The sequence below is a fragment of the Danio rerio genome, chromosome 6, assembly GCF_052040795.2.
Source record: "Danio rerio strain M-AB ecotype USA chromosome 6, GRCz13ab, whole genome shotgun sequence".
NCBI lineage: Eukaryota > Metazoa > Chordata > Actinopteri > Cypriniformes > Danionidae > Danio > Danio rerio.
The window spans coordinates 62130785-62146041 of record NC_141026.1 but is presented as its reverse complement, the minus strand read 5'-3'; the positions used below and the strand labels follow the sequence as shown (position 1 = coordinate 62146041).

Sequence of the window (15257 nt, the reverse complement as noted above, 5' to 3'; positions counted from 1 at the left end):
TATATATATTTGTGTGTGTATGTGTGTGTGTGTGTGTGTATGTGTGTCACATGCTGTCATGTCATTTTTGCTCCCTCTTAACCATCATTCAAAGGTCTGGAAGCAAACACTAAATTTAACTATCTCGTGAAACTAAAAAAGTCTAAAGCAAATGTTTAATACACGCAGAGTTCCCTGACTAACAGTTCTGTTACAGCAGTTTGAGGACTGTACTATTATAACCCATATCCATATTGTGTTGAAGTGACATTAGGGTTCTGAAACTGGTAGCAAAGCGACTGTAAATAAGCTGCAAATGAAGAATAACCTCAAACGCCCTTCTCGTGTCCTCTGATGTCTGAATGTCCTCCTTCAGGTCAGTAGTGTCACACCTGTACAGTATGTGCAGTAGTATGGCGCAAATGACGCAACCAGTGTTCTAGTAGTGAACTTTAAATGGTATGCGGACATTCTCTGGGCGGGAGATTTTCCATTTAGATTGTCGCGCTCGGATTGGCTGAAGAGCTTCTGCGACGCGCGTGCGTCACTGGTGGGCGGGACTGAGGATCGGTGTTCTCGAACAAACAGCGGAGGCGGCGCGGCGTCACCGAGCAGCAGTCGCCCGTTAAACATCTAAAAAACACCGGGAGCCATGAAGATCTGGACGTCCGAGCACATATTCAAGTGAGTGACGGTTTTTCTTATACCGTGGTGAAGCGGGAACCGAGTTTTGGCCGTTAAAATATGAGTTCGACTGAGTGAAGCGGCACGAGGCGCCAAACTGACCAACCGCCTCACCGCTTATACAATACCATAATGATCATATTTCACGATTATATCTGTCTGTAACGAGTGTTTATGTGCCGTTATAACCGTGTTATTGGTGTTTAAATGATCTGGAAACTTCTGTGCTAATGCGGAGAGGCAGAATCTGTCGGCAGTGACTTTATGGATTAATAATTACGGAAGATTAATATCTGTAACCGAATAAAGACTGCAGTATGACAATATTACTAATATTAAAGCTAATTTTAGCAGTTGTGAAGATTTAACAGTAGTAGCCGGCTAGTTAGAGACAGTTTAACCGCGTGTCCTTGTCAGCTGGAGGACTAAATCAACTTAATGTTATTAAGAGTTCTGGTTGAGTGAACTCTAATAATAATCTAATAATGATGATGATTTGATCACACTTGATTATTGATTAAGACAGATCTTTTGTTGATTATTAATTAGTCTTCAGTCTGGATATGCAGATATCCTATGAAGCTGGTTAGCAATGAGTGGTTTTGTCAGGCTGTTGTTCAGCATTAGCATCTCTGGCTGATTAAATACTATATGTATATATTATGTTATATATATGGATTACAGATGTTCATGTGAACCCGCGTGCGCGCACTCATTGCGCAACTCTCCTTGACAGCGCATGCCGGCGACCTTTCCCCTACATGGGCTGTCGCCGGAAGACACGCATCACGTGACTGCTGACGGTCACCGGGTATCCATTCATTTGACGGAATGTACGAGCTGAAGCCGCCAGAAGCTTCCTATTTTAAGAGTTTTATATCTGTTTATATCAATGACTTCTTACACACCGAGGATTAATAGTAATGCGTAAACTCTGAATGCCTATTAAATGGATATTGCACAGATATTGCGTCAACTTAATCGATGACATGGTGACACAAAGGGACATGAAGTTGAATAAAACCACCTGCTGCCTTAATATAGATGTGTATAATGATGTACAACTATTGCTAAAATGTAAAAATATTAGGATGAAAAATTTACATTTTTATAATAAATATAGATAATCAGCCTGCAAGTTCAGTTTTATTGTCAAGCTATGGAAATAACGAAGAGACCACTTTAACTTTCTCATGTTATCTGTATTTATTGCTTTTATTAGGTGTGGTTTGAGTTAAATTTAAAAATGTTTTTAATTTTTAAACCAAAAATTATTTTCTTCTAAAATAAAAAAGTAATTTAGAGCTTATTTTATCATTTAAAAAAATCAAATGTTTATTCAACTATTAAGTAATTCAACTAAATAAAGGATCCTCAACTCTACTGAAGTTAAATCGTGTGCACTGGCTTATTTAAAAATGAATAGACACATGTCTAAAAGCATGACATCTATTTATTTTGTGTAGCGAAAATACAGCATTTTTAATTAAATGAACAATTGTTGTCAGTAGTTAACAGAAAACTATTTAAATTTTACCCAAACACATAACTAACAACCTGGAAAAATTATAATTTCCAGTGGTTTGTACAACTAATACATGCACAATCTAAGGATTGTTACTACATAAAGTCTACATACACGTTAAATTAATAAATGGTTAATGCACAGATATTGAGTGACATGGTGAAGTTATGGGACATGATTAGGCATGGGATGATTTGGAAAAGTCAAGGTTTTAAAACCGCCAAAGTTATGTGCAAGATTTTTTTATTTACATTTATAAAATAGTTTTAGGACAACAGTATCTTTAGCAGAAAAAAATTCCAAAGATACTGTTTTAAATTGTATAGAAATCAGTGTTTTTAAACAAATGAAGATGGCACAAGTCAATGATTCATTTGAATTATATAGCCTGACATGTTTACTGCTCCAAAATATCATAAAGCTTTAAAAAATAGAATATATAGTTTTTAAGAGGGAAAAAGTTTTTGTTTTTTACCCAGACATTTAAAAAGAATATATTATTTAGAACTTTGAGCACAATGCTGTGAAACTGTGATATTTTTATCCAAGGTTATCATGCTGTCAAAATCTTACACCAGCCCATGCCTAGACTTGATCATTTTATACTATAAAGGTCAAGAACATTTCTTCCAAAATAAAAACAAAACATAAGTTACGGCTTTTTTTTCTCTCCAGAATTTAAAAAAAATGTAATTTTTTTTTTAAATTGTGATTTTAAAAATCAGTTATTCAACTAGATGTTGGTTTCTTAACTCTCCTGTAGTTAAACCTGTGTACTGCTTGTTTAAAAGTAAACAAGCTTGTGTCTGAAAACAGGACGTTTTTTTGTTTTATGCTGAAAATACATCTTTTTTTTAATTTAATAAAGAATTGTTGTCAGTACTTTACAGAATAAACTATTTTACTCAAACACATAACTAACAACACAAAAAAATTACCATTTCCAGTGCTTTCCAATGTTTCTCTATAGCTGTATAATGATGTGTGGTCACAATTTGTTCCCCAAATTTATTCAGTTTAAAATAATGAAATGTACATCCTTCCCTTTGAATAATGAGTATTATTGAGACTTTAAACACACTTCTGCATTTTAATTAAATTTCACTGTGCAGTTTTTTAAAAAGTGTTTCGATTGTGGCACTGCTGTGGTTTCTGATGTAATATAATAAATCAGATGCTCTTCTAAACGTGTGTCTCGTGATGTCCAGCAGTCACATTTTAGACGTTACGCAGCTCATAATGGCTTTAACTGAAGTCAGTCTGCAGTGATCATGTTTCAGTTATGCACAGATGCGTGCAGGCACATTACATAACTCATAACAGCTATAATTATACACCCTGAGCATTCACCACTTTTTCAGAAGATCTCGAAATCCTGTTTGAACATGAATGTGTTTGTTGTGTCTCTCGCAGTCATCCATGGGAAACCGTGACCAAAGCTGCCATGCAGAAATACCCCAATCCCATGAACCCCAGCGTGTTCGGTGTGGACGTGTTGGACCGTAACGTGGACCAGCAGGGTCGCCTGCACAGCAAGCGTCTACTCAGCACTGAATGGGGTCTGCCGTCCATCGTCAGATCGGTACACAATTCCTCCTTTCTTCTAGATGACACACTTTAATCTGCTCGTTTGCATGTTTTACAGCATTATAATCAGCAGCTGACGTTAATCTGGAAACAGTGAGAAGCTCTCAGTAGCTCATTGTTCTCACGTTTGCTGAAAACTATTAAGACGTGCTGTAGGGCTGAACAATATGAAGACAAATCCTTTATGGTGATAGTTTTAAGTTTAACTCTGTTTGTATTGATTTCAATTAAGAAATTACAACACCAAAAGCAATAATAAAAAGAAATAATATAATAATATATGTAATATTAATGGTGTTCTGGTGGCGCAGTGGGTAGTACGATTGCCTCACAGCAAGAAGGTCGCTGGTTCAAGTCCCGGGTGGGTCAGTTGGTGTTTCTGTGTGGAGTTTGCATGTTCTCCCCGTGTTGGTGTGGGTTTCCTCCACAATCCAAACACATGCTCTAGGGGAATTGATTGAATAAGCTAAATTGGTGTGAATGCAAGCATGTATGGGTGTTTCCCAGCATTGGGTTGCAGCTGGAAGGGCATTCGCTGTGTAAAACATATGCTGGATAAGTTGGCAGTTCATTCCGCTGTAACGGCCCCTGATGAATAAAGAGACTAAGCTGAAAAGAAAAAGAATGAATGAATATAATAATAAAAATAATAATATTAATTTATAAATAATACTAAAATTAAACAACAATTAAGGACATTAAGATGAATGACGAATAAATATATTAGTAAAAATATATATTCATTAAATACAGCAAAACTTTGAGAAAAAACCCTGTATAAAGATAAATATTTTTTCTGTGCTTTCTATTTATTAATAATCGGGGAAAGAGAAAAAGACCAGGCATTGAAGGTTTTTAAATTTGTATTAAGTATTAATTAAATATTAATTTCTAAAAACTAAATAAACCTATTTCATAAGCATATTCAACATTTATTTTTTGGACTTTTGGGAAAAAGTCAAATATACAAACAACCTTTTTCTTGGTGTTATTGCATTGTGGGGGAAAACTGTCCTGTTTAATTTATTAATTACATTTTAAAATGTAAAGTAAATCTGAGACTTTGTCATTATAACAGTATATTTTTGTATATGCTGTCAGTTCTTAGAATATTGGAATCTGCAAAAATCAGTATCGACAGGTCACACTTAGAAAAATAATTCAGTTATTGGAATCGACTAAGAACATTCCAATAGGTGCATCTCTGTTTCCCAGTACAGTGCAGTGGACATGAGTTGTTCTTTGGCTGGAGAGTGGTGCTCTCTGACCTGTAGGTGACCTGGTTAAATCTGTCTGGTTAGTCCTCAGCACACGTCGTCCCGGTGTCTCGTTTCTGAATGAAGCGGCCTGCTGTGATGTGATTGAGTCTCTGAATCTGACCCTTCTGTCATCCTTGACTCTTTCCCTTGATTCAGCTCAAGGCCAAACCTTTCCTGTATGATTCCAAGAGCTCCAGTCTGTCTGTTTTAGTTACACTACTCAGAAAATTAACATTAAAGTTAAGGGTCCTCAGTGTCACTAAATCCTTCAGCAATCATTGTTATATACTGACTAGCTGCCTAAAACATTTAAAGGTATTCTAAATTTGGCTCAATATTTTTGTAGTCATGATATGTGTGCTATGATTCAAAGTAGTGCTGAAATCAGTACACTATTGAAAACTGACAATGTGATATTTTGCAATTCTATATAAAAACTTTATATATATATATATATATATATATATATATATATATATATATATATATATATATATATATAAATATATATATATATATATATAAATGTATGTATGTATATATATATATATATATATATATATATATATATATATATATATATATATATATATATATATATATATGTATATGTAGTGATATGAATATGATTTCACCATATGACTTTAATGTCTCTATTTGGAAAAGAATTTGTAATTATATACTGATTGGGATGATTCTGTAGGGGAGATCATCTGCATAAATAATAAACAATCTTCGAGCATAGGTAAAGTCAATGAAAAAATGAAATGAATTCATATGAAATAAAATGTTTTGTTTTCTGAAGCTTCTAACCTTATTCAGGTAGTAATTGAGTCAGAAAATGTCAAATCATACTGCATGTTGTGTAAGTAATTCAATAAAAATGTATTATTATTAAAGTTATAAACAGTATAACTTCTGATGCCTGGATGCTTTTAAAATCCTCATACAGTCACAGGCCTCAAAGACACATACACTCAAAAAAATGATATGTTGGCGTTAATTAACTTTTTTTTGTCCACTCGTTCCACGTAACCGAGTTAAGTTACCTTTAAGAAAGAATATTTATTTTAGTGAACTTAAGTTAGTTACATAAAGGTAATGTAATGTTGTTTAGTTCAATCAATGTAACATTCATAATTTAGCTTTAATTAATATAGTTATTTAAGTTCAATTATTCTAAAATTGATATTGTTATGTTTAACCAAATAAAAAAACAGTTTCTGTTTCATTGAGTTTATTCAATAGCATTTTTACAGTTTTACAAATTTTCCAGCAATAAAATGATTATCAAAATCCAAATACTGTCTTTATCTGTATCTTCACTTATTACAATAAGTTAAATACTGTATGTACAATATACTATTAAATTAATATTAATACAAGTATGAAGTAAATTAAAAACAATAAATGATTTACAAAAATAAGCTTACAAAAACATCATAAAATACACTTTTCAAATTACTTTTCATATATTACAAAAAACATTTAAAAATAATATTCTGCCATTAAATGAGTTACAAAAATATACTTAGAAAAATTAAGTCTTCTTATGTAAACTATGCTGTACCTTCTTTACACTGAAAAAGCAGATAACACTTCAGTTGTTCAAAGAAAGATTACCACTTTAAAGCAATGTAACACAATCAGCATTACACCATAAATTAGACCAACCATCACAGAACATGCAATAGCTACACACATTCATCTCTCTGGGCACCATTTCTGCACATTTGCACCAGACACTTTCTTACAACCACTCCCTATATTTAAAAAAACATTGTGCATGAAGTCTGCTTCACACAGGTGAGTGGGCTTGACAAACCACATGTAGAAGCATTCTTAACAATTTTTTTGTATAATTAGCACATCTTCGGTGTATTGCCTCTTCTTGTTGATTTGCTGAATGTGTCCTCAATTGTAAGTCACTTTAGACAAAAGAGTCTGATAAATGTTAATGTAACTACTGTAGATTCATAAGGTGGTGTTGCACATCAAGGTTTGTGCTTCATCATGTCCAGCATCCTAAAAATGTCAAGTAAAAAAATAAAAAGTTTACCAACAGATCAAAGGTGAAAGGAGGAAATAGTTTAAGAGGAAAATGCAAAATGTAAAAAAAAGTAAAAAAGTAAATGGCTTACCGTGTACTCCCTCACAAGGGCTTTGAGAATGCATTCACACCTTTTTTTCCACTGGTGATGTTCTAAACGACATGAAATGACAATTAGTAATTTACTAAATAATTAGTAGTTAAAATTACTAGTAATTTTTACTGTACATCATTTTAATGCGTGTCTAAGCATCTAAAGGCATAGTACCTGTATTATCCACAGTCTCCTCAACCAGATATGGGACAGAGGCTGAGCTGTAAACCTGAGGGAGAAAAAAGATGCGAGTGAGCAAAGATTTGTAATAATAAAACATAATAATATAAATATATAGCATTTAGAATAATATATTTATAATAATAAAAATGTAAAAAAAAAACTGCAAACTACTAAACTTAAAAGTTTAAATGTGTTAGATGACCAAACAAATAAGCTTACATTAAATTTGTCATCATGCTAGATGTCATCCTATTTAAGCGTCACATATGCTTGTGCCAACACCACCTTTTAATTAATATTATGTAAGTTATCAAAACTGGCATTAAAACTTGACAAACTGCTTGACACTCATTTAAAATTAGACTATTTCTTACTACCAACGTTTGCAACTTTATTTTGGGGTTAATATATACCAAGTATAAAATTTCACAGGAATGCAAAAAAACTAGAAATTAATCTGCCTTTAATGTGAAAAAGACACAGGAAACATGACAATTTCATAACAATACTATACACAAACACAACATAGTATTACAAGAAAGTTCATTAGTGATTCAAATGTTGTCACAGCCTCAGTATGAATACATACAAAGTAAAAAAATCTCACCTGCGTCCACATTAAGGAAAGCTTTCTGTGCACGTTCTCAATTTGTACTGTAATCTTCATCTTTTGATTCCCATATTATGGCGCCGATCTAAACGAGCTGAAAGTGATCGTTGTGGTTTGAATCTTCTTACTTCCTGTGTTGTTTTGAAACTGCGCATGTGCAGATATTACTCCACCTATTGACCAAAATGCAGTACTGCAGAAGCAACACAACTCCCTTTCATTCATGTTAATTAAGCAAGCTGTTTAAATGTGAAAACTTACTTTTTCCAATTTTTTCCAACACAACACTTTTATTTTTAGTACACAAACATAAGCAAATTGTTTAATTTAAACATTGTTATATTCTTTGGACCAACAAAAGCCAAAATTCATTTTTTTGAGTGTATGAATGATAGATTATAATCCAGCCTCAGCATTGTAGATCCTGTGCTGTGACTACACCTTTTACCCTCAAGGTTAAATGTTTTCAAGGAAAGATCAATGTCCCATATTGCAAATCAGAAGCAGAAATAAACAGGGGAAAATAAAAACATGAATCACAAAATACAGATAACTGTAAAAGTACTGATGTTTTTTCACAGTCTAGTGTAAAATCAGAGTGTTGTTATTGGAAGTGAGTCTTGTGTGTGTTCAGAGAATCGGAGTCATAGTAAACTCTGAACTCACTGCTGCGTTTGATGCTCTACAAACCTTTGATCAGTTTGATGGAGATAATCAATGACGTGCAGAAGGATCGCTCAGATCTGACCCTTGATCATGTGACTGTTCTCTGGCTTTGTGCCAAGCTCTGTAAATAGAGTCAGAACTAGTACAGGTCAGGATAATGCTAGTGTTGAAGGGGTTAATTATAGTGCAGTTTGTACCAACAGCAGATTGGGTTCAGGCTTGCTGATCATTAGCCTTTTTCATCAGATCTGTGGAATATCACAATATAGTTTGTTTGGGCAAAATAAAAAGTCATTTCCTATTACGCTCTCTTTATATTTGGTGTCATTGTTTATGGAAAAACATTTATACGAGCGCAGTATTGCATGACAATCTTGTAATTTAGCATTTTATTTAGAAATCTGTTTTTAATGTTGGACCTGAGTGATTAGTTTTGGAATATCTGTTTTATATTTCTGCATATTTAATTAAACATGCTCAGATTTTCAGAATTAATAATGTCATTAGTGCATTTCTGAGAATATATGATTCTGAGAATATGTATGTATATGTAGTCAACATTCAATCAAACTAGCATTAGCATTATATGAATTAACTAGTTATTTTAAATAATCCTGAGACAAAAATGGTTGTTAAATAGTTTTAGGTCAATATCGGTCAATGACAACTGTATATATACACAATTAATCCATTGCAATTGCAGAAATGGTAGCATATCATAATGTATGTTAATATCAGGATATAATGCATGACTTAAATCATTATATGAGATTTGCCATATTATCCTACTTTTCACACAGTAATATTGCTCTAAAATAACTTTACAAGTAAATGCATAAATGGGTGGAATAAAAAAACAAAAAAACAAATAAAGGGCTTGTTCTCTAGGCATGGGCTGTTATATGTTTCTTTATAAAAATATCACGATATCATGGTATTGTTTACTGCTGTAAATTAATTTCTTTTTAAATGTCTTAATAAAAAACAACAACTTTTTTATATTTAACACAATATATTGTATTTTATTTCTAACATTTTGCGTCAGTAAACATGTCAAGCTATATAATTAAACACTTCTTCATTATCTTCAAAAACATTGATTTCCATATTACACATACATAAAACACTTAAAAAAAACTCTACAAATACCTTGGAAACAAAACATAGTTGTGGTTTTAATACCTTGACTTTTCTAAACTCCAGTAAACGTTGAAACCAGTTATTGCCCCATACCTTCTGTTGACACATCATCTCTTCATAGCAATTGACAGCTAATTATCAGGAAAAGACTCTATATATGTGTTGTTTTCTGTGTGATGTTGACCTAATCCTGCTGCCATGTTTTTCCACAGCTCATTGGCAACACACGGACATGCACATACATCCAGGAGCAGTCCGTAGTGGACCCTAAAGAGAAAACATTCGAGCTCCAGTCCACCAATGTAAGTCATGTCAGCCGATGAGGTTTATCTTGAGAATGGCAGCGGTAAACACAATATCTCACACATTTACATGATTATTTACTCATTTAGCAGATGCTTTTATCTGAAGTGATGTATGAACCCTGTAGATAGATATCAAAATAATGTTAAAGCAAAAACAGGTTTATTTTGCTGACCCATTAGCAGATTAAAGAAATTATTCTTAATGAGGGCTTAATTTTGGCTTATTATTTCTTAAAAGAAGACAATATTTACTTCAGTGTGTTAAGACCGTTTCCATGGGGTCTTAAAGTATTAAAAGTTGATGAATCAATTATGAGAAAATTAAGGCCCTTAAAAGGTATTAAAAGTCTTAATTAGGTTTTACGAGGTCTTCATTTTTGTTCTATCGTTGTCCAAAGTGTTTGGCTCCAAAAAAGCAGAATTATATTTATTTTCCTCCTAATATTATCAATGGCATGCTCCATCCACGGGATTAGTTTGGGCTGGGCGCGTCCAGCCAAGCTCCTCCGTCTGGGTGATGTCACATAATTTGCGGCGCTCTCCTCATGAAGTGAATCCAAAAAATAAAACAATAGCGAAACCATAGAGTGAAACAGACAGCAAAATGGTCAAGTGTAAGTTTGCGTACTCCTGGTTGGAGAAGGACGAGTTTAAAGAGTGGCTGAAGCCTGTCGAAAACAACCGCATGATTTATCCTTTAAGCTTTGCTTCTTCCGAGCTTTGTTAAAGGTTTGATGCTGATTAGAACTTGAAGTGGTGATGATATTCTGAGAAGCTCTTTAAAAAGTCTTAAAAAGGTATTAAAATTGCCTTTAGGATTCCCGTATATACCCTGAAAGACCTTAAGACAAAAGCAGAGCGATGGCTTTCAACATATATAGTCTGGAATGAGACCAAGTCAGTCTGAGTATAATAGAGCTGCATTCTGGGAGGGTGCTGGTTGTAAACAGCATGTTCTGCATGTGTGTCATACCCATAATTCCCTCTGTTTTTCTCATCATAGATCACCTTCACAAACATGGTTTCTGTGGACGAGCGGCTCATCTACCGGCCGCACCCAGAGGACCCAGAGAAGTAAGATTCCTCTGTCCTACACACACACACACACACACACACACACACTTCTGCTCTTGTGTGTGTTTAGTGTGATGTTCTGAATGTGTGTGTGTGTGTGTTTGTGCAGGACGATGCTCACGCAGGAGGCCATCATCTCAGTGAAGGGCGTCAGTCTGAGCAGTTATCTGGAGGGTCTGATGGCGTCCACCATCTCCACCAATGCTGGAAAGGTCAGCAGACACACCAACACTTCTGCTGTCACTCAGTTCATTTGTGTAGCGCTTTTAACAGCAGGAGCTGTCCTTTATCTTCTATATTATTATTTATATATTTCATCTGGTGTATTATTTATTGCTGTATGTATTTTTATTGTTTTAATTTAGTTTATTATTAAATATTCCACACAATTTGATCTGGTTTTGCCATGAAATATGTAGAGAAGCTGATATGGGAATGCATTTAAACCTCTCTCTCTCTCTCTCCCTCTGTATTGTTTGTTGTTCAGGGTCGAGAGGCGATGGAGTGGGTGATCCGGCGTCTGAACACTGAGATCGAGGAGTTAGCGATGACGGCGAGAGGAACCCTGCGGACGCCGATGGCTGCAGCCGTAGCCGATAAATGATCTCCTCTTTCTCTTCTTCTCTTCTTTCCAATGGGGAAGCTGAACGTCTGCGTCCGAGAGCTGCAGTGTCTACATTAGAGGCTGACGGGACGCCTGAACATCCACCGCTGCGACGCACAACATTACCATGAAGAGTAGAGCGCTAGTAGACGCTCAACGCTAGTTTTAATCAACCAGTTTAACAGGACAGGGTCTCGGAGACAATAGACGGACTGCCAAAACACCAGAAACGCAGCTGGCTAGCATCGTTCACCAGCACTTGTACACTTGAAGATCCGTAGTCATGTTCTAGAACTTACTATTCTTACTATAACACTTATTAAAAGCATCAAGGAAGGGAACAAGCTCATCCAGACTGGATTTGGAGGACCACCGGTGTGTGTGTGTGTTGGATTATTCAGAAGCTGCTGCACGCTCCTGGTGCATGATGGGAAGAGTGTGACATCATCATCATCATCATGTGAGGGATGATGGGAAGGGCCAGAGAGTGTGTTCGGACTCCAGCGTTCAGCTGTGCTTGATTTGAGGAGGGGGAAACACATTCTATTTATTTATTTATATTTGCTAGGTTTATTATTTCAGGCCTTGTGATTCCCACGTCTGCAAACGCACCTCAGTGTCTGTAATCGCTACCGATATGCCATCTGGAATGTGTCGATGGTGTCGTTTGCGGACGTGTTATCGCTCATGCACTGATCTCTTTGTTCCTTCTCAGTTGAGCTTCTGAATGTTGGCTTCTGCAATATCAAGACGAGCATTTAAACTCCTCATTTATACTGAATGTAAATGTTTGTTACAGCTGTGTTTAGTATTAAGTTATTTGCAGGAATGTACCGTGGTGGAGAGATCTGAAGGGAAAGTCCAGTTTGTTTTAGAGGTGTGTGTTTGTGTGTATGTGTGTGTTACTGAACCAGCAGCAGTGAACACAGCCAAAGCGGTTTACACATGTGGAAATAAACTAACGTTCATATGACATCATGACAGCTTTGTGTTCTTTTCATGGTTTTGACGATTAAATTTAAAGAGCATAGAATCACCAAGAGGCGACACTCTAGTGCTATTTGGGAAACAGCCACTAGATGGCGAGGCGGCCAGTTTGGAATGAAACTCCTATTAGAACAGCAGCATAATATAAGTGTGTGAAATAAACTATTAAAGTGCTGACGATTGTGATGGTGAGTGTTGGATTGTCGTCTTTCAGGTTGTATCTCAGCTTCAATGCGCTTTATAAATATATAAATAAAATAAGCAGCTGCTTGCCATCACAACAGCAATAAGATCCAATAGACAGCCGATCGCTTTCACTTAATAATGAATATTTATAAAACTAATGCTACTAAAAATACATCAAGTCAAGGTTGAAGGTTGTAATTCTGAGACGAAACGTCATGACCATAGTGCTACATAAACATACTTATAAACCTATACATAGCTGCAGTAATCTAACTATACTATAAATACTTAACTATACACATAACCTGCAGTCTAGACAAGTACTTTTACACAACACTGAACAATATTGTGCATTTATGATTGAGGAAAACTAGTGCAGCATGATTGTGTGGTATATTGACATGTAAACATTGCTTTCCTTATTGAGTCTTTGTAAGATGGAGTTTAAGTGTGTGATGCGTATAGAGAGAAGAGTGTTACTACAGGTGGTTTGTCAGTCCCACACACCTGTGTGAGGCACGCTCAGAAATGCACAGTGTTTAAATAGAGATATGGAGTGATTATAAAGTGGCTCTTTCTCAATTCCAAGAATGCAGAGAACGGACTTGCGTTCTCGGAAGAATGAACTCAGGAGATTGTGAGGGCATCCTGTGAAAAATGAGATGCTGCATACTTCCTGATGGTCACATGACCTTTACGCATTTAAATAGTAAACAATTTAAACATCACAGCATTAATACAGCGATCTATTGTTTTTCCCCTTTTCAAAATATGTTCTCTGCATAAAAACATTATAAATATACCCTGCACAACATAAATAAAACAAATTTGAATACGAATTTCAGCAAACAAACACCCTTAATGTGTTTATTCCTTTATTAAGATGCTCATAGTGATGTTTACTTCCACCGTTTCATTTAGGTAAACTTCTTATGTAAACAAGTGATATCTCTGAACTTTAATAATCTAAATAAAATGCTGCGCTTCCCAATTCCAGCCGCAATGACTTCGGGGACTTCCAGAGTGAGTTCAGAGCTCAAGTCTGCATCGGTGAGTCCTCGATATCAAGATCACATCCGGGAAGTTTCACGCGTCCTCTGTACTTGCGGTCTTGAGTATTGGAACTGAATTTTGGCAGCTGATGATGACGTTACACAAGATCGCTGAAGAACACATACTGAGAAACAGCCCGTATCTGGTGCAAAACTGGTGTGAGTGTCTGAGATGAAAGAGTGTGTACTCTACAGGTGGTTTGTTAAGCTCACTCACCTGTGTGAGGCACACTCAGAAGTGTACAATGTGTTTTAGAGGTATGGAAATAAGGACAACAGGTACGGTTTGACAATTGTTAACAATAAATATTCAATTGATTTAATCATGCACATGTTAAATAGTTGCTTTCATCCAAAGTGACTTAAAAGTGAGAACACACACTTAAACAGTCAATAGCTGAGGTTTCTACAATGTTGTTTTTCCAAATTTGTCCTAAGGCAAGAGAGGAAGTTCAGTAGTGCTCATGGAACGTTGCGTGAGGAGAACCAGCATTAAAGGCACAGGCCACAAAAACAGCTGCAACGTGTTCAGAGCTGAAAATCCAACATTCTGAATGCTATAATCTATAATCTGATGGATGTTTGAGCTTAGACTTTGGAGACACAAACACCTTGAAGAAGAGGTAAAATAGCTGCCAGAAGGTCGCCTCACAGCCAGAATGTCGCTGGTTCGAACCTCGGCTCATTTAGAGTTTCTGTTTGGAGTTTGCATGTTCTCCCCATGTTGGCGTGGGTTTCCTCAGGGTGCTCCGGTTTCCCCCACACTCCAAACACATGTGGTACAGGTGAATTGGGTAGGCTAAATTGTTCGTAGTGTATGAGTGTGTGTATGAGTGTGTGTGTGGATGTTTCCCAGAGATGGGTTGCGGCTGGAAGGGCATCCGCTGCGTAAAAACTTGCTGGATAAGTTGGTGGTTCATTCTGCTGTGGCGACCCCGGATTAATAAAGGGACTAAGCCGACAAGAAAATGAATGAATGAATGAATGAATGAAAGCTGCTGAGTTGACCACTGTGGAGAAATAAAATTATAAATATTAAAAAATATTAATAATTTGCAACATATAGTTGAAACATTTAATCAAAGTTAGTTTTCATTCATTCATTTTCTTTTCAGCTTAGTCCCTTTATTAATCTGGGGTCGCCCAGCATATGTTTTAGGTAGCGTATTCCCTTCCAGCTGCAACCCAGTACTGGGAAACAAATTCGCTTTTTGTAGCTTAAAATAAAACAGACAAATGAGAGTTACACGTTAAATTAGAAATAACAATGTG

At 35.6% G+C, this 15257-nt stretch overlaps 1 protein-coding gene and 1 long non-coding RNA gene across 2 annotated transcripts; one reads left to right on the top strand and one right to left on the bottom strand.

Annotated features, from left to right (window-relative positions):
• The first annotated feature begins 551 nt into the window (after window positions 1–551).
• Window positions 552–12738, top strand: prelid3b (PRELI domain containing 3). Its single transcript, NM_199734.1, has 6 exons — window positions 552–663; window positions 3602–3770; window positions 9990–10079; window positions 11086–11156; window positions 11266–11368; window positions 11644–12738. The coding sequence occupies exons 1-6, from the start codon at window positions 632–634 to the stop codon at window positions 11758–11760; spliced, it is 582 nt and encodes a 193-aa protein (NP_956028.1). The 5' UTR covers window positions 552–631; the 3' UTR covers window positions 11761–12738.
• On the bottom strand, window positions 6255–8067 carry LOC147843722 (uncharacterized). Its single transcript, XR_015494435.1, has 4 exons — window positions 7969–8067; window positions 7353–7407; window positions 7176–7237; window positions 6255–7059 (listed from the first exon to the last, which is right to left on the bottom strand). It is a non-coding gene; the product is annotated as an uncharacterized LOC147843722 (long non-coding RNA).
• Window positions 12739–15257: the final 2519 nt, after the last annotated feature.